The sequence below is a fragment of the Coenobita brevimanus genome, chromosome 69, assembly GCF_032717465.1.
Source record: "Coenobita brevimanus isolate Jiangsu-jjx chromosome 69, ASM3271746v2, whole genome shotgun sequence".
Taxonomy (NCBI): Eukaryota; Metazoa; Arthropoda; class Malacostraca; order Decapoda; family Coenobitidae; genus Coenobita; species Coenobita brevimanus.
Window position 1 is genome coordinate 16,135,951 of NC_137022.1, and position 18,446 is coordinate 16,154,396.

General features: G+C 43.1%; 1 protein-coding gene across 1 annotated transcript in view; it reads left to right on the forward strand.

The window, feature by feature from the left end:
• LOC145406141 (nephrin-like) overlaps positions 1-18,446 on the forward strand; it is a 199,006-nt gene that overhangs the window by 155,666 nt on the left and 24,894 nt on the right. Inside the window, exon 16 of the mRNA XM_080277339.1 lies at positions 13,867-13,878. Coding sequence (XP_080133465.1) covers positions 13,867-13,878 — 12 coding nt within the window. The remainder of the gene's footprint in view (positions 1-13,866; positions 13,879-18,446) is intronic.

An 18,446-nucleotide genomic window follows, 5' to 3' on the forward strand; every position in this document is an offset into this window, starting at 1 on the left:
ATCTTCTCAGACTTGCGTAGGTGCACGTCTCCTCGCTGCGAGGTTCCTGCCTCTGGGAATTTAGGGAAGTGGGCATGATTATTCTTGACAGTGCCGCAGGAGCCAATGCTGTGCTCTGAAAGGTATTTGGCAAGTTTTGGTGCTGTATAATAGTTGTCTGTATACAGCACATGATTCCCACCAAAATACTTTTCAAGGAGCACTTTCACTACACAGCCTGAGAAGCCAAGGGGGTGTGTTTTATCCAGATCGACAGTGCTGGCTGAATAAATGACGAAGTCTACGATGTACCCCGTCTTACAGTCGCACAGTACAAAGAACTTGATTCCAAAGCGATGGCGTTTGCTTGGAATGTACTGCACAAACCTAAGATGTCCTCTGACCAAAACCAAGGATTCGTCAATGACAACCTTCTGAAAGGGGTGGAAGAATGACATAAACTTATCCTTCATTCTGCCCAGAATCTCCCGGATCTTCCAGAGTGGGTCGGTTTGGGAAGGTACAACGTTGTCGGCAAAGTGCAGGTTTCCCATGATGTTCCGGAAGCAATCTCTGGCCATGTACTTATTGAAGGTGGGTGAGGGTAGTAAGGGGTCCATGGACCAGTATTCTTCCAACTCATGCTTCTTTGAGTGTGGTATGAGAAGCATGAGGGCGAAGAACACATACAGCTCCTGCACTCCCAGCATGGACCACTGCTGCATCTTGGCTGCACCTGTACCACTTGTAACACGTTGTGATTCATACCTGTTGGTCTCATCACATATGTGCTGCATGACTTCGTCATCTAGGAAGGCCAAAAGGAAGTCCACACACTCAGCATCGTCGTCAAGAATGAAGTCAGGCTGTACTCCTGAGGAACTCTCGTCAAAATCTAAATGTTCTGGGACAAAATCGGACCCTTCCGTCCACGCGAAGGTGTCCAGGATTCCCTGTCGTGGCAGTGTAGGGTGGGTGAGGGTGGTGGATGGCTGTGAGGGAGATTTACCACGTTCAAGGTTACTCGCACTGACCCTGGGTTGCCGTACAGCACTAGCAGCCCTTACTCTAGTAGCAACTCTACTTTTACGGGTCAGGGATTTACCTCTTCCTCTACGGCCTGCCTTCACTGTTGATGCTGGTGGTGACTCCGACAACGAAGACTCTGGAGATAATTCAGCAGAAGAAGAGGAAGAAATGAGTGAAATGGGGCTTGGGGAACGGGGAGGTGAATCAACTCGGGACTCATGGTGGGCTGGGTCATGCGGAGCCATTGTTTCAGGGCTAACACGCCGCCTTTTCACTCCCTTCCCAAATTCCTTCCCTTACTTCACTAACGGCTTCTTTCCCTTGGAGCTAGGGATAACTTTGGACACTGAAGCACTCATACTAGTACTTTCTGGCACGATTTCCTCACCCGGCTCATCACACGAATCCCCTGAAGGGTCAAAATCACTATCCATCATCACCATTGATAATTCCGCTAGTTCACGTTCCACTGCAGAGTCACTTAGTCCTTTCCTGCTTCCCTCATGAGTTTTTCTGGGTGTAGAGGTCACGGGGCCCTTTGCAATGGGCACAGAAGCAGCAGAAATGGCGGGGCGCGAGTGCCGCGGCTTATCTGAGAAGGCAAGGGTTGACAGTGACAATGAGGATGACAGCTGCTAACTTACATGCTAATAAATTATTGTTAGAAAATCTCGGGAATACATAAAGAAATAGGTAGTTCCAGGTGAATGTAAATGTCACTTCGGCTTCTCCCTTCCTTTCTGATATATATTTATATTACAGAAATAGATTACAAGGCATAATTCAAAGGGGAAATTACCGTGGTAATGTAGCGAATGAATGCATGTGAGGTGTTTTCAGGTGATAATTATCCAGTTCCTGGTGTATACCACTATCACTTACCTTATTTTTTTTTGGTATATATTATTTTGTATAAGTATAGGGCATAGGGCTTATTTCAATGGATGAAATCTGCGGAAAAATCCGGGGGAGATTTGCTTAGCGCAGCATGGCCGGGGAGGTGAGAGGACAGGGTAATGGAGGGGAGGTAGGGAGGGGAGTTAGGAACGGGGGGAAATCGCTAAAATGTCAACAATGGATGGGAGTACAGATGAGATTTGGAGTGCTGACTAGTGTTGGACATTGGCAGTACTGATAGATGATACAAGCCACCACTTGAAAGCCTGGGATAATTCAAAACAACACAGAATCACAAAAGTGACGCCTCGAGGTATGATCCATTGCGCCCGAGCGTCACGAAAGTGACGCCCCGCGGTTAAGGGGTTAACCCCCTTTGTGGCCCGTTTCTCCGATATAGGATGGAACTGGGCATTTTCAAATTCTAATAAAGAAGCGACCCCTGGAGTGGGGACCTATGAGCTTTGCGACTATAAACCGACAGGCAGAGGGCGGTACGCCTAGCACCCTTCCAGCAAAATCCCTCCCACAGGAACTTTGGGAACTAAGGGGTTAATCTTCGCCATATATAAGGTGAAGCTTATTGTTCTGGTACGTATTATTATTATTATTGTTTTTGCTTGCCTTTTTTTAGGTCTTGTTGATATTATGCAGAAAAGTACCCTAGGGTAACTCAAGTATTTCTGCCAAATAAATGGCCTTGACCTGTTTTTGAAGGTCATCTACTCATTTTTGGTGCAAAAATTGCTTACTTAGAATTGAAATAGCAAATAAACTAATTGAGATACAGGTATTTGGTTGAAGATCGTACAATCAAAAAGTTTGCTGAAAATTTTGGCTGAATATTTTGCCATTTAGCCAAGTGGAAAGTACCGATATAAAATCTTCTCAGTGTTTTCTTCGTAACACATTTTATAGGAAACCACAAAGCTGTAAAACTGTAACTTTACAGATACATAGCTGTGGTTCCTCTCATTATCTTAAAGGAATAAGGTTACAGTTAAGCATACAATAAGCCAGTTACTGAGACAAAAGTAAAATTTACACATGCAGTCTTTGACACTTTTGTGTTCAGATCTTTTGTTGATGTTACACAAGAAGTTACCTTAGAGTCTTCAGATCTTGTTAACACACACACACATACACACACACATTTGGCATGCTTCCCTACTGTGACTGCACCATTAGGGTGTGTCAGTTTTAGGAGTCAAAATACAATTTTGAGAATTTCACCGATGGCAGCTTATAAAAGTACGCATTTCTGTGTATAGACTTCAAAAACGTCATTTATTTTTAAATCTGAGGGTTCATAGCAACATCAATTTCACTTTTATTACTGTACTGATTTTATCATGTACCCTTTCATATGTTAAATTACTGAGTTTTTATTTGTTTAGAGCTTATTGTCTCCTTTCTTACTATTTCAATAATATATAATGATAAAACACAGCATAATAGATACTAAATTTATTTCAATATATGAAATTTCTTATAGTGACAGTGTTAATTGGGATATTACATTACAATGGCATGTATTTAATTTCGCATGTACAATTATATAAGCGAACAGAGAGCAGACAACATCTTTCATATACTAAGTAATCCCATGAAATTTCTGAACCTTCAAACTTAGTGAGAGAGACTAGGTCCTGCTTACTTCTGTTCCTGGGCATTAGCCTTTTACTAACCACTTGGGACCTTTCCTAATTGTCAGTTTTCTTCTCTCGTGACTGAAGACATGAGCAGATGCCTCTGTCACCAGCTTGATGCACCTCTCCACACTCTGGGTGTGTGAAGGCCAATCTGGTACTTCCATAGGCTTAAGTACAATCTCTTTAACTTCTGCTGTAGTGAGGCAACATTAAGAGGAGGCTCATTGACTCCAGTAGTCCAATTTATCAGTTCTGAAAGCCTTGTGGCATCTGGGTTAATGTCCGGTACTCTCCTAGGTCTGGGAAAATTGTTGCTTATCTGAGTCTTATCCTCTCCCTTTCCTCTAATCTTCAGTATCCTGTCTACTGCCTCCTTTTTTTCCTCTTCCATCTCACTGCACAGCATGGCCTGCAATATTGCCTCAGAGTGTGCATACCCAGCCAATCTCTTCACAGTGAGCATAACTATTTCCAATACCTCCTTCTTCTGACTTTTCAACAATTGCAGCTGGTACAGAATATGCCGAGGCCCTTTCACCCATCTGTGCCTTACTTTTATGTTAAACCAATTAGGTAAATATACCACCACTATAAACTCAACTATCAGCCTGAGATTCTTCTTGTTCTTTTCATTCAGCCCGTGGTTAGATACCCACAGTCTGCATATTCTCAGTGCAGTTGTCAGCCATCGGCTGTGACTGACAGGTCCTATTTCCAGCAGACCCTAGCTGTGAGGCAACTTTCCACTTCTGATGGCAAGTGCTATCTTATAGCCATACATTTGGTCTGTAGGTAGATCCCTTATAACTTCTTCTCTCAGCTGGATCATTGAGGGCCCTACACAGATCTTGTCAAATGCACTGTTTATTTCCAGCTCTGTAACTGTGTCTAGCATCTTGCCAATTTTGCCACTCCACTTGTTGTTGCTGAGTATGGGACCATCCAGACTAGTGATAAGGTGTCTCAAACTCAGCTCTCCAGTATGGAGATCACATACTAACCAGATCAGCTTCCTGCCAAGTTTAGCCTCAACATACTGCATAACTCCACCTTCCCAACAAGTATTAACATTAGTAGAATCCCCTCCTATTGCTTGAAGGGACATGTCAGCTCCTCTTTCTTTCAACCAATCCACCAATTGGTCTGCAATTATTTCTGCATGCTTTTTTCCCCCTGTTGGCTCCTCAGGCGTGAAGTGCCACAAGTACCTCCGCCAGGTTCGCTGCATACTGTGTAGTGCTCTTCCTTGATCATGCCAGGGAATCGTCTATTGCAATCTTCGGCTTCCATCAACACTTTAGTATCATCACGCCCTCCATCAAACATTATACAGTTTATTCCAGTTTCCTTCACCTCCCGCTCAAACTCTTGTTCCAGTTCAGCCATTACCTTCAACTGTGCCCTCCTCAGCTTGTTGTGATCAATTACCAGGTGAGAATCATCCTCTGTGATGACACCAGCATCAATCGATGCAGCTGTGCCAATTTCTACAGCTTCTCTCAGGCCAGTGCGATGCCTTATGCTGGCTGAAGCAATATTTCTGATATCTTCTGTATTGTATGAGGCTTTTCTTTGCTCTGATCCAGCTTGTTGCTTAGTGAGAGTGATTTCCTTATCATGAATTTTCTCTTCCACCAAAACATCTTCAGTTTCGTCCAATAAGGAATTCCTTCTTGCCTCCTCTTCTCTCCTCATCTCTTCCACCTTCCTTTTCTTTCTTCTGCATCACTTCTCTCCTGCTGTCGTTTTATGGCTGCCACTTGTCTACGACTTTCTGGAATGTCCACATTTCCCATTTGATGAGGACCTATACTCCGTACCTTCTCCCTCTGTCCCTTTACGTATAGCAGCTCCTTTACTGAGATCTTCTTTTCTTTGGTGCAGCTACAGTTCATGTGAGCCTTTATGTCACGATCTGGGTTGCAGCCCACATCAACACAGCTTAATATTTGACATTTGCGGGAGAGAATATCAAATAATCGATCCAAGTCTTTAATAAAATTCTTCTTTGCCTCCAGTTTTCCCTTTCCCAAAGACACCTCCACAGCTCTTTTCCACAAATTTTCCAACCTTCTCTTTATACTCCTCTCGCAGACAATTACAGGTGGGTTGAAATGTGCATTAGCTTTCTGCCACTGAGATAGAACTTCTGGAAAAATGTCGTTCACTAAGTCTTTAACTTTGTAGTTCCTTCTGTCTGCATCACAATCTTCCCTCTTCAGCAAACCCAGTCTCAGTATATCTGTCTTTGTCGGCAGTTCATATCTATCAGTTGCTTACCTGAACCCACAGGTTGCTAAGATGGTAGCTGAAGTAACTCCTTGTATGAACAGACATACTCGTATCTGAAAGAAAGAATAATATCTTCAGGAAAAAAAACTTGCAAACATATTTCAACCCATAATAAACAAATGTATCAAAGAATCGGTAAGATTATACAACAATTGCCAATCTAGTAAGCTGCACTGATAATTATCCCGGAAAGGAAACAAAAGGCAGGATATGGTAGACTAACAATATATTTTATTTATGAATATATTTAATCATTAACCCGCGGCGTCCCGGGGACGTACTTCCACGTCCTCACATTTTGTCACAGCTAATCCCGGGGACGTACTTCAACGTCCTGCAATTGCAAGGTTCATAATTTCCACAATTTTTAAAATTCGCGCGAGATTTTCGTTTCGTCCGGGTACCCAAGCCTCCCCTACCTGCCGCCAGGCGGGCAGCATCCTAGACCCCGTGTGACCGGCGCTCGCCCTTGTCTCGGTCACTCACCTGCTAGCAGTGACCCAGGTCAGACATGGCGCGGAAAGGTCTCAGACGAGGAAATCACATCCGTCCTGGAAGCCTTCACTGGAGACAGTGATTCTCCACTCGATGATGATGTGGTGGATCGCGATTACGTCCAGCCAGAGGAAGAAATAAGTAGCAGTGATGAGGAGGTCCCTTCGCCCCGAAAAACGCGGTATGTGACATACCGTAAGACAAGGGAAGGCCAGCCTGCTCCCCAACCATGTGCAAAGCTATCTCTCCATCCTGAATCTGATAAGGATGAGGATGAGGACGATGAGGATGACGGAGGCCTAGGACGTGATACCGCATGGTTGGGAAAAGAGAAAATATCACCACGAGGATCAGAAGGTGGGGCGAGACGACACATAAGGTATGGTGAAAGTACTTTGTCTGGGGAAGTGGCAAGTGGTGTGGTGGGATTGCTGGGAGAAAGGGAAAGTGTTGTGGCGGCAGCGCGGGGTGAAAGTGAGAGTGGTGTGGGGGTAGTGCGGGGTGAAGGGGAAAGTGGTGTGAGGGAGGCAGCACGAGCACGTGGTGCTCGTAGGCCTGGGGGAGAGGAGGTTGAGTCACTCCCCAGCACTTCTTTCACCCCTGAATATTCCCAAACTTCCTCCCCACAGCCCCAGGATGTGGGGAAAGGAAAGAAAGGGAAGGGAAAGGGTAAAGGAAAAGGGAGAGGGAAGAGAAGTGCGAGTGATGAGAGGCGCCGCTCTCCACCTCCCCAACCTCCCCCACCACCCTCACCTCCCCACCCTGACGAAGGGGACGATTGTGACGTGGTTAGTGTAAGTGGAAAGAATTGTTATCAAAACTACACCCACTGTGTAAATATGGTCAGTAAATATGTGATAGCAAGGAAATAAAGTGGAAACGTGTGTAATGTTAACATGAATAAAACGTATAAGTTGAACATTACTGTAAGTTGTCATAACTGATGTCACGAGTACACCCACATTCTGGTCAGTAAGTATGTGATAGGAATTATATACAGTGGAAGATGTTGTAATGTTAGTAGTAAGGTATTTTATAAGTTGATTACTAGTGTAAGATGAAACAAATGATATCGCGATAACACTCCCTGTGTAAGTACGCGCAAATATGAGGCTCAGTTCCATCATAAGTTCAGAAATTATGTGATATCAATTATATCAAGTGTTTACATGTGCAATGTTAGTGGAGAATTATTATATAAGTACAAAAATAGGTTGTAAGTTGAAATAGTTGTCATAGCGACTTCACCGTGTGTGTTATTATGCGCTATTATTACGCTATATATTTACATAAGGCCTGAAATAATCTCAAAACAGTTCTATAAAGTTGAAAAGTGTATAATAATATTAGAAAAGTATTATGTAAGTAGAAAAAGCACAATACAAGTTGAAACAACATTCACAGCGAGTTCACTCACTACGTAAATAAGCGCTAACATTACGCTAAATGTTATCAAAAGGCCTGTGAATACGTAAAAACAGTTCAATAAAATGTAAAATGGTATAATGTTATTGTAGAAGTATTATGTAAGTTAAAAAAATTATATGTATCATGATTTTAGAATGTTAGCGATTCATCGTGACCAAGTTGGCCGATTTTGCTCGTTTCGCACGATGGTACAATGCTTATTTCTGCTCTATTTTTGTATAAAATCCAATATACTCTTTTATCACATGTTTTTATGTTTGTAATAAATTCATTTCTACTTACTTTCATTGGTTTCCCAGACTTATAATACCATAGAAAACGTTTGAGGCTCAGACCGCCTAGGGAGAACACGGGGCCAGGTGGGACCAAGGCATACCTGGTTAAGCTAATTAGGGACCCCGGGGACCAATTTCTTTGCCACCGACCATTGTTTCTGACCAAAAGCGAAAGTTTAAGCAAAAAAAAAAAAGGTCGAAAAATGGTCGGGATTGGGGGGTACCAGTGGTCGAAAAGTGGTCGGGACGGGGCGGGTTAAGGTACTCTACTGCCCTCGCTTTTGAAACATAATCTTTATGAAAATTATAATGTAATTTTTGAGTAACTGATGATGAACTATGACCCTAAAACACTAAATCTCCAAATCAATGTAAACTAAAATAAGGAAGGCTAATTTACTACCCTATATCTTAACTCCCTAGTGGGCAAAAAAAAAAAAAAAAAAAAAAAAAAAAAAAGGGCACAAAGTGCTAATATACATACCTTTTCACGAAAGACAAGCACTGACAGGTCGTGGAAGCTCTGTCTTGTGGGACTAAAAGTTACACCTCAACGTGTTTCAACAAGAAGAACTTGGATAGATTTCACGCCGACTGCCTGAAAATGGATTTACCAATATTTCAGTGTCAAATACATGTATCTAAATGTTATTCAAAATCGAAAAATAAGCAATTTTTGTGACTTTCAGAAGGAAATGCATAAAAACATAACATGCCATTTAAAATTTTAAAACTTTTTCAAAAATGACACACCCTATGATGACAGGTTAGCTCTTAGTACTATTTCTCTCTGTGCCTTTCTTTCCTTCGATCTTGATGATATTATACACGAGGTACCCTAGGTATTTCTTCGATCTTGATGATATAAAACAGGAAAGTACTCTAGGGCAACCCAAGTCCTTCTGCGAAATATATATAACCTTGAACTATTTCTGAAAGTCATATACACATTTTTATTCTAAAAACTGGATATTTGAAACTGAAATATCTCAGAGACTAATTAAGATACAGCTATGTGGTTGAAATTCTTATGATAATGATGTTGGCTGAGATATATAGCCTAGTGGAAAGTACTGAGCTTAAATCTCTTCATTGTTGTCTTTGCAACACGCTTTTGAGAAAACCACAAAACCTTTAAAGCTGTAACTTTCCACATATATAGCTGTGGTCCCTCTTATGATCTGAAAGGAATATGGTTGCAGTTGAGCCCGTTAGCCAGTTATTGAGACAAACGTAAAATTTACACATTCGTTATTTGACACCTTTGTCTTCAGATGTTGTTGATGTTAAACAAGAAGCTACCTTAGGGTCTTCAGATTTTGTTTATTTCAAACATACCTTCCATACCATTAATAGTCATGGCGATTCATCCTTATTGTGGCTAAACAATAATTATAGGTAGCCGCTTAATATTATTATTTTCTTACCTCTTTATTTTAACAGATCGTGATGACATTATACATGAGTACTGTAGGGTAACCCAAGTAGTTGTGGCATATATGAATGACCTTGACCTATTTCTGAAGTTCATATATTCATTCTTGGTGCAAAAACTGCGTAGCTGAAACTGAAGTATCTCAGAAACTTATTGAGATACAACTATTTGGTTGAATATCATTCATTCATTCATCATCGAATCCTATGTTGCCCCATGAGGAGCGTAGGAGCCCGGGGCTAGGCAAGTTGGTCCTGATATTTAAGATGACAATGACCAGCTTCACTCATCACTGAGTGGCATTACGTGAGCAATAAATCCCAACAACCCTTCACCAGTTCAATCCGACTGAGGTGCCCTAATTACCTACTAAACTACCAGGCGCCAAAATTTGGTCACATGGTTACCATCCAGAGTAGTAAATGGTTTCCTGGTGTACAGGAAACCATTTGGCTTGTCACTAGGTGTAGAGTCAACCACAGGCAGAAGGAAGAGGAAAGAATGATGGAAAGTAAGAGCTGTGATAAAAAAAAGTTTGCTGAGAATTTTGGCTTAATATTTTGCCATTTAGCCTAGTAGAAAGTACTGAATTCACATCTGCTCAGTGTTTTCTTTGTTGCACATTTTAAAGAAAACCACAAAGGCTCAAAAGCTGTAACTTTACAGAAATATAGATGTGCTACCTTTTTTGATCTGAAAGAAATACACAAACAGTTAAACATATAGATAGCAGCCAGTCATTGACACGAATGTAAAACGTACTCATGCATTCCTCTAGACCTTTGTCTTCAGATCTTCGTTGATAATACACAAGAAACAAGCTTAGGTTAATCTAAGAACAAGTTCAAGATACGAATCACCTTTAACTACTTTTAAAGGCCACAGACTTGTTTATAATGTCAAATTTTATACTTTATATACCATAAATAGTTATGACAAAGCCTCCTTGTTGTGACCACACAATAAGAATAGGTAACTAACTAGTCTCCACCTACTACATACATGGAGATTATTGTTTTCACTTGTATTAATATTATTATTCTCGCCTCAAAGTCTCGCAAAGATTCCATGAGACAGCTCAAGGAATCTGAAGGGCCCAGGTTATCTGTCTTGGCATGGGCCTTTGCTGGTAGAGAAAAAATTCAAATCTTCCCAGTGGGGTCAAGGTCATTGTAAGAAACATTTGCAGACACATGTATTCGTCAACATCTTTGTCATACCCCTTATTGATGATATATATGAAGTTACCTTAGGGGGTTCAGATCTGGTTTATATTACACACATTTTACCACATGGCAAAGTTTCCTTATTGTGACTAAACAATAAAGATATGTAACTTGTTATTATTATTCCGGCCTCAGAGTCTTCCGACGATTCCAGGAGAACTGCAGATTGATTAAAGGCCCAGATTATTTGTCCTGGAGTGGACCATTGCTGACTGAAAAAAAAAAAATCCAAATCTCTTCAGTGGGGTCAAGGTCACTAAGAAACAGTAGTTGGAGACTAATGACTGTCTGTAGGACAGTTATAGAGTTAATAATAATAATAATAATAATTATTATTATTATTCTTATTATTATTATTATTATTACTACTGTGAATGATGATGATCAGCAGACAGTCACTAGTCTCCATGTACCTTTTCTTACAATGGCCTTGACCCCATTGAGGAGATTTGCAATGTTGTTTCTGTCAGCATCCATACCAGGACACATAACTTGGGCCATTCAGATTTCTTGTGTAAATTATACTGAAATCTCTAGTAGACACAATAAACTTATCTCATTCACTGCATAATACTGGCATGAATCCTTCTGACATACCCTTTCATTGTACATAAAGGATTTGGACTTTCTCTATCAGCAATGGCCCATGCCAGGACACATAACTTGGACCCTTCAGATTCCGTGTGCAGTCTTTGTTTCTCTTGGAATCGTTGCGAGACTCTGAGGTGGTAACAATAACAATACCAATGAAAATAATAGCACTTAATTGTATATAACTTTAAAGTGCGTAAAGTAAATTTTTTAATATAGTAAATTTCTTTTCAATTCTCCGTTGTTATATATATACATCAAAATAAGACTTAAACACAAAATTATACGAAACTCTAACAGTCTCCACCTATGTAATAGGTGGAGACTAATAATAGCAATATTTCCAAAAACAATAAGCTTTGCCATCTATATTGCAAAACTTAATAATAATAACAATAATAATGATAATAATAATAATAATAAAAATATTAATAAAAACTAGAACCCTAACTGTTCTACAGACAGTCACAAGTTTCCACTTACTGTTTCTCACATTGACCTTGACCCCGATGGAGGCTTTGGACTTTTTTATCAGCAGTGGCCCATGCCAGGACACATAACCTGAACCCTTCAGATTGGTTGTGCATTTTAAGATTCTCCAAGAATTGCCATGATACTTTCAGGCAAGAATAGTAATATTTATTTGCCTATTCTTAATGTGTAGAAACAATAAGGATGCTTTGCCAAGTTGTATATAAGGTATGTTTAATATAAACAAGATCTGAAGACCCTAATGTAACTTCTTGTGTAACTTCAACAAGCGATCTGAAGACAAAGGTGTCAAAGAATGCATGTGTCTGCAACTGTTACTAACAATGACCTTGACACCTTTGGGGAAATTTGGATTTTTTTTCGTATCAACATTGGCCCATGCCCGGACACATAACCTGCACCCTTCAGATTCCTTGTGTAGTGTCTGGGTTCTCCTGGAATCACTGTGAGACTCTGAGGTAAGAATAATACTAATAATACCAGCAAAAACAATATTCTCCAGCTATGTAGTAGGTGGAGACTAATAACAATAACTAGAACTCTGTAACTGTCCTACAGAGCATTACTAGTCTCCACCTACTTATTCATAGCGACCTTGATCTCACTGGGGAGATATGAATTGTTTTTTTCCTGTCAGCAATGATCCAAGCCAGGACACATAACCTGGGCCCTTCAGATTCCTTGCGCAGTCTCCGGCTCTCTTGGAATGAATGAATAAGTGAATGAAAGAAAATGTGACATGGCGGTGCAACAGCAGAGGTCATATCCTGCCGAACATAAAATTAAAAGAAAGTCAGCATATAGAAAAAATGATAAAACGCAAAGAGATGAACAATGCATAAAAAAACGAACAATACATATAAAAAAATAAAAGAAACCACCAAAGCTGAAAAAACATGGTGGAAAAATATGGGTTAAAATTAGAACATTGTCATCAAAACACAAACTAAAATATGGAAAAACTCTACATCTTGTGGAGAAGGCTAGAACTCAACACAAAAAAGAAGGTGCCTCCCCCCATAACACAAGCCTCTTCCCCAAGAACCAAGAAAAGAAGATATGATCCGTCACCGGCTTGGCACCCAGAAAGGTACCACTGACGAAGGTCCCTAAGACTGGGGCATTTGGTGAGGAGATGCTGCACAGTCAAAGGAACCAGACAGTCATCACAATAGGGAGGGGGCACCCTCTCCGTTAAAAGACCATGAGTAAGCCTAGTATGGCTGATCCGGACATGGGCCAAAGCTGTTTCCCACTGTCAGGACAGTCCCATATACCCTCCATCACCCTGGTTCCTACGAATGCTGGGAAGTGTGTTCGCCCCTGCTGCTTCCCACCTCCTCCGCCAACAGAAACGGACAGCCTCCACGCTGGCTGCACATAAATCCTCGGATTGGACATGGTATTGAGGAGAGGAAGAGCAAGAGGCAGCAGCTCTCGCTAAAGAGTCAGCACGCTCGTTGTCCACGACCCCCACATGTGCAGGGACCCAAAACAGCTGTACAGAGTATCCTCGCCTACATAACAGGAAGAGCCACACCAAGACAGACAAGACTAGGGGATATGATGGGAAGCCACGAGACAAAGCTTGTAGGACACTGGCTGAGTCACTAAAAATGGTAAAAGAAGCTGGAGGAAAGCTAAAAATCAATTCAACTGTAACTAAAATGGCAGTAAGTTCAGCAGTAAAAACAGATGCAGAAGGAGGGAGACTCCCACCATGGCTAAAATCATGAAAAATGACACCAAAGCCTGTCCCCACACGGGATTTTGAGCCATCAGTATATACAGGGATTGAGTCATTGTGAGCAGAGGCATGTTCTAAAAAATAAGACAAAGCTGCCTGCGAGGAAAGAGAGGCCTTCCTCTCAAGGAAGAAAACACATGATTGTACCCCTGGAAGAAGCCAGGGAGCCACTTGAGGGACACGCACAGGGCAAACAGGAGAGGACTGGACATCCAACTCCCCCATGGCCCTCACTCTGTACCCAAACAGGTGTGGATAGCAAGGGTGGGTCTCAAAAGGGGAGAAGAGCGACCTCAGAGACAGCCATACAACTCAGTGAGGCCAGAAGACGATGAAGGTGGTCCCAACACTTAACCATTAAAGACTGTCGGTGGAGATCCAGCGGTGGTTAGTTCACATCAACCGACAGACATTCATTTGGGGAGGACTGGAAAGCTCATGTTGACACACGAATCCCAGCATGATGGACAGAATTTAGTGGCTGCAATCGTGCCTCAGTAGCAAAGGAGTACACCACACACCCGTAGTCCAATTTGCTCCTAACTAAGGCACGGTAAAGTCAGGGCAGGATGGTTCTGTCAGAGCCCCAAGACAAGTGAGACAGGGTCCTTAGAAGAGACAGGGCATAGAGGCAAGAGAGTCGTAATGAAATGATATTAGGTACCCAAGTCAGTCTCCTGTCAAAGACAAGTCCGAGAAACCTTGTTTCATCGACACATTGCACACTGTGGCCATTTAAGTTGAGATCTGGTCAGGGTGAACTTCTCTCAAGCGGCAGAAATGCAAGGCCACCATCTTTATTGGGAAGAAATGGAAGCCGTGCATGGTGGCCCACTAAGAGACCCTGTCCAGAGCGAGCTGCATGCAACATTCAGCCATGGATATTCGGGAAGCAGCATACCATAGAGCCAAATTATCAACATACAGTGAGGCCGACACCCCTTCTGGAATAAAGGACACAATACCGTCCAATGCTATTGCAAAAAGGGTCACACTGAGGACACTTACCTGAGACAACCCTTCCTCCTCAGGGTACAATGGAGACAGGGTGACTCCAACCCTAACTCTGAATGAACGGTCACGCAGAAAATTTCATAAAGAGGGGTAGCTTACCACGTAAACTAAAAGAATGATGTTGGAAGATACCAAACTGCCATGTAGTATCATATGCCTTTTCTAGATCAAAGAAAACGCACACCAGATGCTGCTGTCTAGCAAAAGCATCACATGCTGCAGTCTCAAGATGGACAAGTGCATCTGTTGTTGAGCGACACTTTCGTAAACCAGACTGACACTGAGAAAGACATTCATTCCTTTCTAGGAAATATATTAGGTGCATGTTGATCATTTTCTCAAATAATTTGCACATGTAGATGTCAGGGCAATTGGCCAATATTCCAAGGGACTGTACCCTGCCTTCCTCAGCTTCTGGAATGGCAGGGCAATGGCCTTACGCCAAGCGGTGGGAAGAGAAGATTCCCTCCAGATTCCATTAAAATGGCTGAGGAGAAAGGATAGTGCATCATCATCCAGGTGTCGAAGCATCACATAGGGAACATCATCCGGCCCTGGTGAGGTGTCGTGGCAGAGGGAAAGGGCAGATTCGAGTTCGCGACAAGAGAAAGGGAGGTTGTAGGACTCCACATTCCCTGAATGGAAGTCCAGTACCCTTGCCTCCTCTCTCTCTCTCGTTGTCTGGCAAAAATTGGTGAGCTAGGATCCCTATGACTGACCGCTGCAAAAGCAGACGCAAAAATATCGGCCACAGCTGCAGGGTCACCAACAGGCTCACCATTAGACATCAGCATGGGGGACCTGCCTTGAGTAAATTTTCCTGAGATCTTTCGCACCCTCCTCAACACCTGAGACACTGGCGTCTTTAAGTTTATAGATGACACACAAGCCATCAAAGAGTCCCGTCAAGCTTGTTTGAGTACCTGATGGGCCTTAGCCCATGCCCTTCCAAACTCAGCAAGATAATGCTCTGTCCTGTATCTAAAATAACGGGAGAAAGCTAACTTCTTAGCACGTACAGCAACAGTGTAATTCTCATTCCACCATGGGACACTACATGCCAGAGGTTTTAGAAACAGCATGAAGGGCAGCAGAATGTAGAACAGAGGTATGGAATGAAATAGCCTCATCAATATTCGGAGTCTTCAACTGAGACATTAACCCGTCACGTCCCGAGGTTTTCCGCACCTCCGACATCCCCCAGTCCCGAGGTATTTTCGATTTTTTTTTTTTTTGGCTAAAACCTTCGCTTTTGGTGAGAAACATCGAAAATTCATAGAGAAATCGCTCACCTGAGGTTTAAAGTGCCCAATCCAGGTAGGAGTTCCTCCTTACCTGAGTGGGTTTTATAACATGCTGGCACCAAAGAAAACGAGTTCTATGGGAGGGTAACTATTTTATCCACTCATAAACGGTATTTATTTATTTACTTGGTACGAATGTATATGTAGTATGACAGTATATTGGTTTTCCAGCAGTAATAAAGGCATTATAAGCATTGTTTCACTCACTAACTAATCACCATACCTGACCTATTTTTGCCACACTACCTGATCATTATTTCTGGCTGTTTCTTCTTCTAATGCTATGTAAACATTGTCCTCCACATTGTCATCGATTGGGGAATCACTCTGGCCCTGAATAACTTTACTAGCCAGGTCACTGGTAACAGGTCCTTTGCCAAGACAATGGCATGAGGGGGGGAGGGGGGAGGTTATGCAGTGTAAGGCATTGTCCCTGCTTGGTAACTTGTACAGGAATAGAGGAAGGTGTCCCGTGTATACATACGAAAAATCACGTGCGAAAATTGAAAATTGTGCAAATTAGGTACCTTGCAATTGCACGACGTACTGGTACGTCGCCGGGACTGGCAAATGCAAATCGTGGTGACGTACCCATACGTCGTCGGGACGGGGCGGGTTAATAGAAATCTGAGAAGAGAAAAGGGACCAGTCTGCCTTATCCAATCTCCACCTCGGTAGCCGGGAACAGGGACTAGATACTGCTGCAGTAAGGAGGATGGGAAAGTGATCACTTCCATGGAGATCCTCCATAACCTCCCAAGTAAAGTCCAGGAGACAGTCAGGAGAGCAGACAGAGAGGTCAACTGCAGTAATTAAACTTGTTTGGGGGTGAAAATGTGTAAATGCCCCAGTATTGAACAAGGCAAGATCCTCATCCTCCAATAAGGATGCCAACAAACTCCCACATTGGTTAACAAGACAGTCACCCCACGAAGGGTGGCGACCATTAAGGTTCCCAAAGAGAAGAAAGGGCATAGATAACTCACCAAGCAGGTTCTCAAGTTCCACCCTACTGACTGCTGTGTTTGTCAGTAAATAAATGGAACAAACTGTTACCAGCGGTGGGCATACAACCGCACAGCAAAGCATTGGAGGTCAGACTGGAGGTGGACTGGCCGATGAGGGATGTCAGCCCTCACCAAAACAGCACCACCCCCAACAGGACCCTGGGTTGGCGCTGAGTAAAATGCATTGTACCCAGGTGGTGCATGAGAAGTGGCAAACCCTACAAGAGTTTCCTGGAGACACACACACAAAGGGGAATAAGCCAGGAGGGTCTGCAGCTCCTCCCAATTGCCACGCAGCCCTCGACAATTCCACTGTAATATACTGGCTGAGAATGCCATAGTACCCACAGCGAAGGAAGAATTAGGTTGAGGGGCGAGACAACCTTGCCCCTGACAAGCAACCAGATTTAGATTGTTGTTTAGAACTTGCCTTAGAAAGGTACTGCCTGGCACCATTATGGTGTACAATGTGCCGCCGAGCTGAAGAGGAAGTAGAGGGTTGGACAATGGTCTTTGTCTGTGTTGGGATGAGATGTTTAGGCAAGGGGACTGCAAGCTGCCCTAGCTGGAACAGCACAGGCAGTGCCACCACGAGAAGCAGTACGATTGGTAGCGCATCCCACAGTACTGGAACTCTGAGAGGGCAAGGACTCATGCAGCTGAGCAGGTGCATTGATGACCTGAGCACCACCACTGTCTGGTGGTGGCTGAGCAGTCAGTGAGACGCCATCCCCAGCCTACACTCATCCCAACCCCTGAGCATCCCAAGGAGGAGGAGTAGTGGGCTCCACTGCAGAGATCTTTGGTAGCAGTGTTTCACTCTCTGAGCACTCTGAGGAGCCACGGCGACGCTTGTCAAGCACAGGAAAGACATAAGGAAATTTTGGATGGGTCAAAGCAAGACATAGCATCGACACGGGTGTTTGTCACAGGAAGAACCGGAGGAACTGGGATGGGGGAGGCACTCCCAGATGCTGGAAGCACCACCCCAGAGGGGACACCCCCAGAAACATGAGGTACCTCCCCAGAGGAAGCACAGCCGCTTCCAGGCTGCACCCCCTCAGTGGAACCCCCGGGAAGTAGAACCCCGAGAATTTGATGGGGCATTGTATGACGGCAAGGGTAGATTTAGGGCAAGACAAAGCACCAGAAAGGTAATTCCAGCGCGAATGAACCTCCCCCTTACCCTGGCCTTTGCCTCAGAAAAGGAAATTTTCTCCTTCGTTAGGACAGAAATTATCTCATACTCAAACTTGTATACATTGCAATCCCTTGAGGAGGCCGCATGAGCTCCTCCACAGTTCAAACATTTAGAGGGTTGAGAACAATCTACCATATCATGAGAGACTCCACCACAATTTTCGCAAACCTCAGGAAGGCCAGATGCTTCCTGCCTGCAAGAACAATGAACATGACCAAACCTTTGACAATAATAGCACCTTCTAGCTTGGGGAACATAAGGTTTAACCTTAAGTTTCCACCATGCAGCAGTGACAACTTCCAGCAAAGTAAGGCGATCAGATGTCAAGATAAGACTGGACGTGGGGGTTAAAACCCCATCAACTTTCTTCATAATGCTCTGT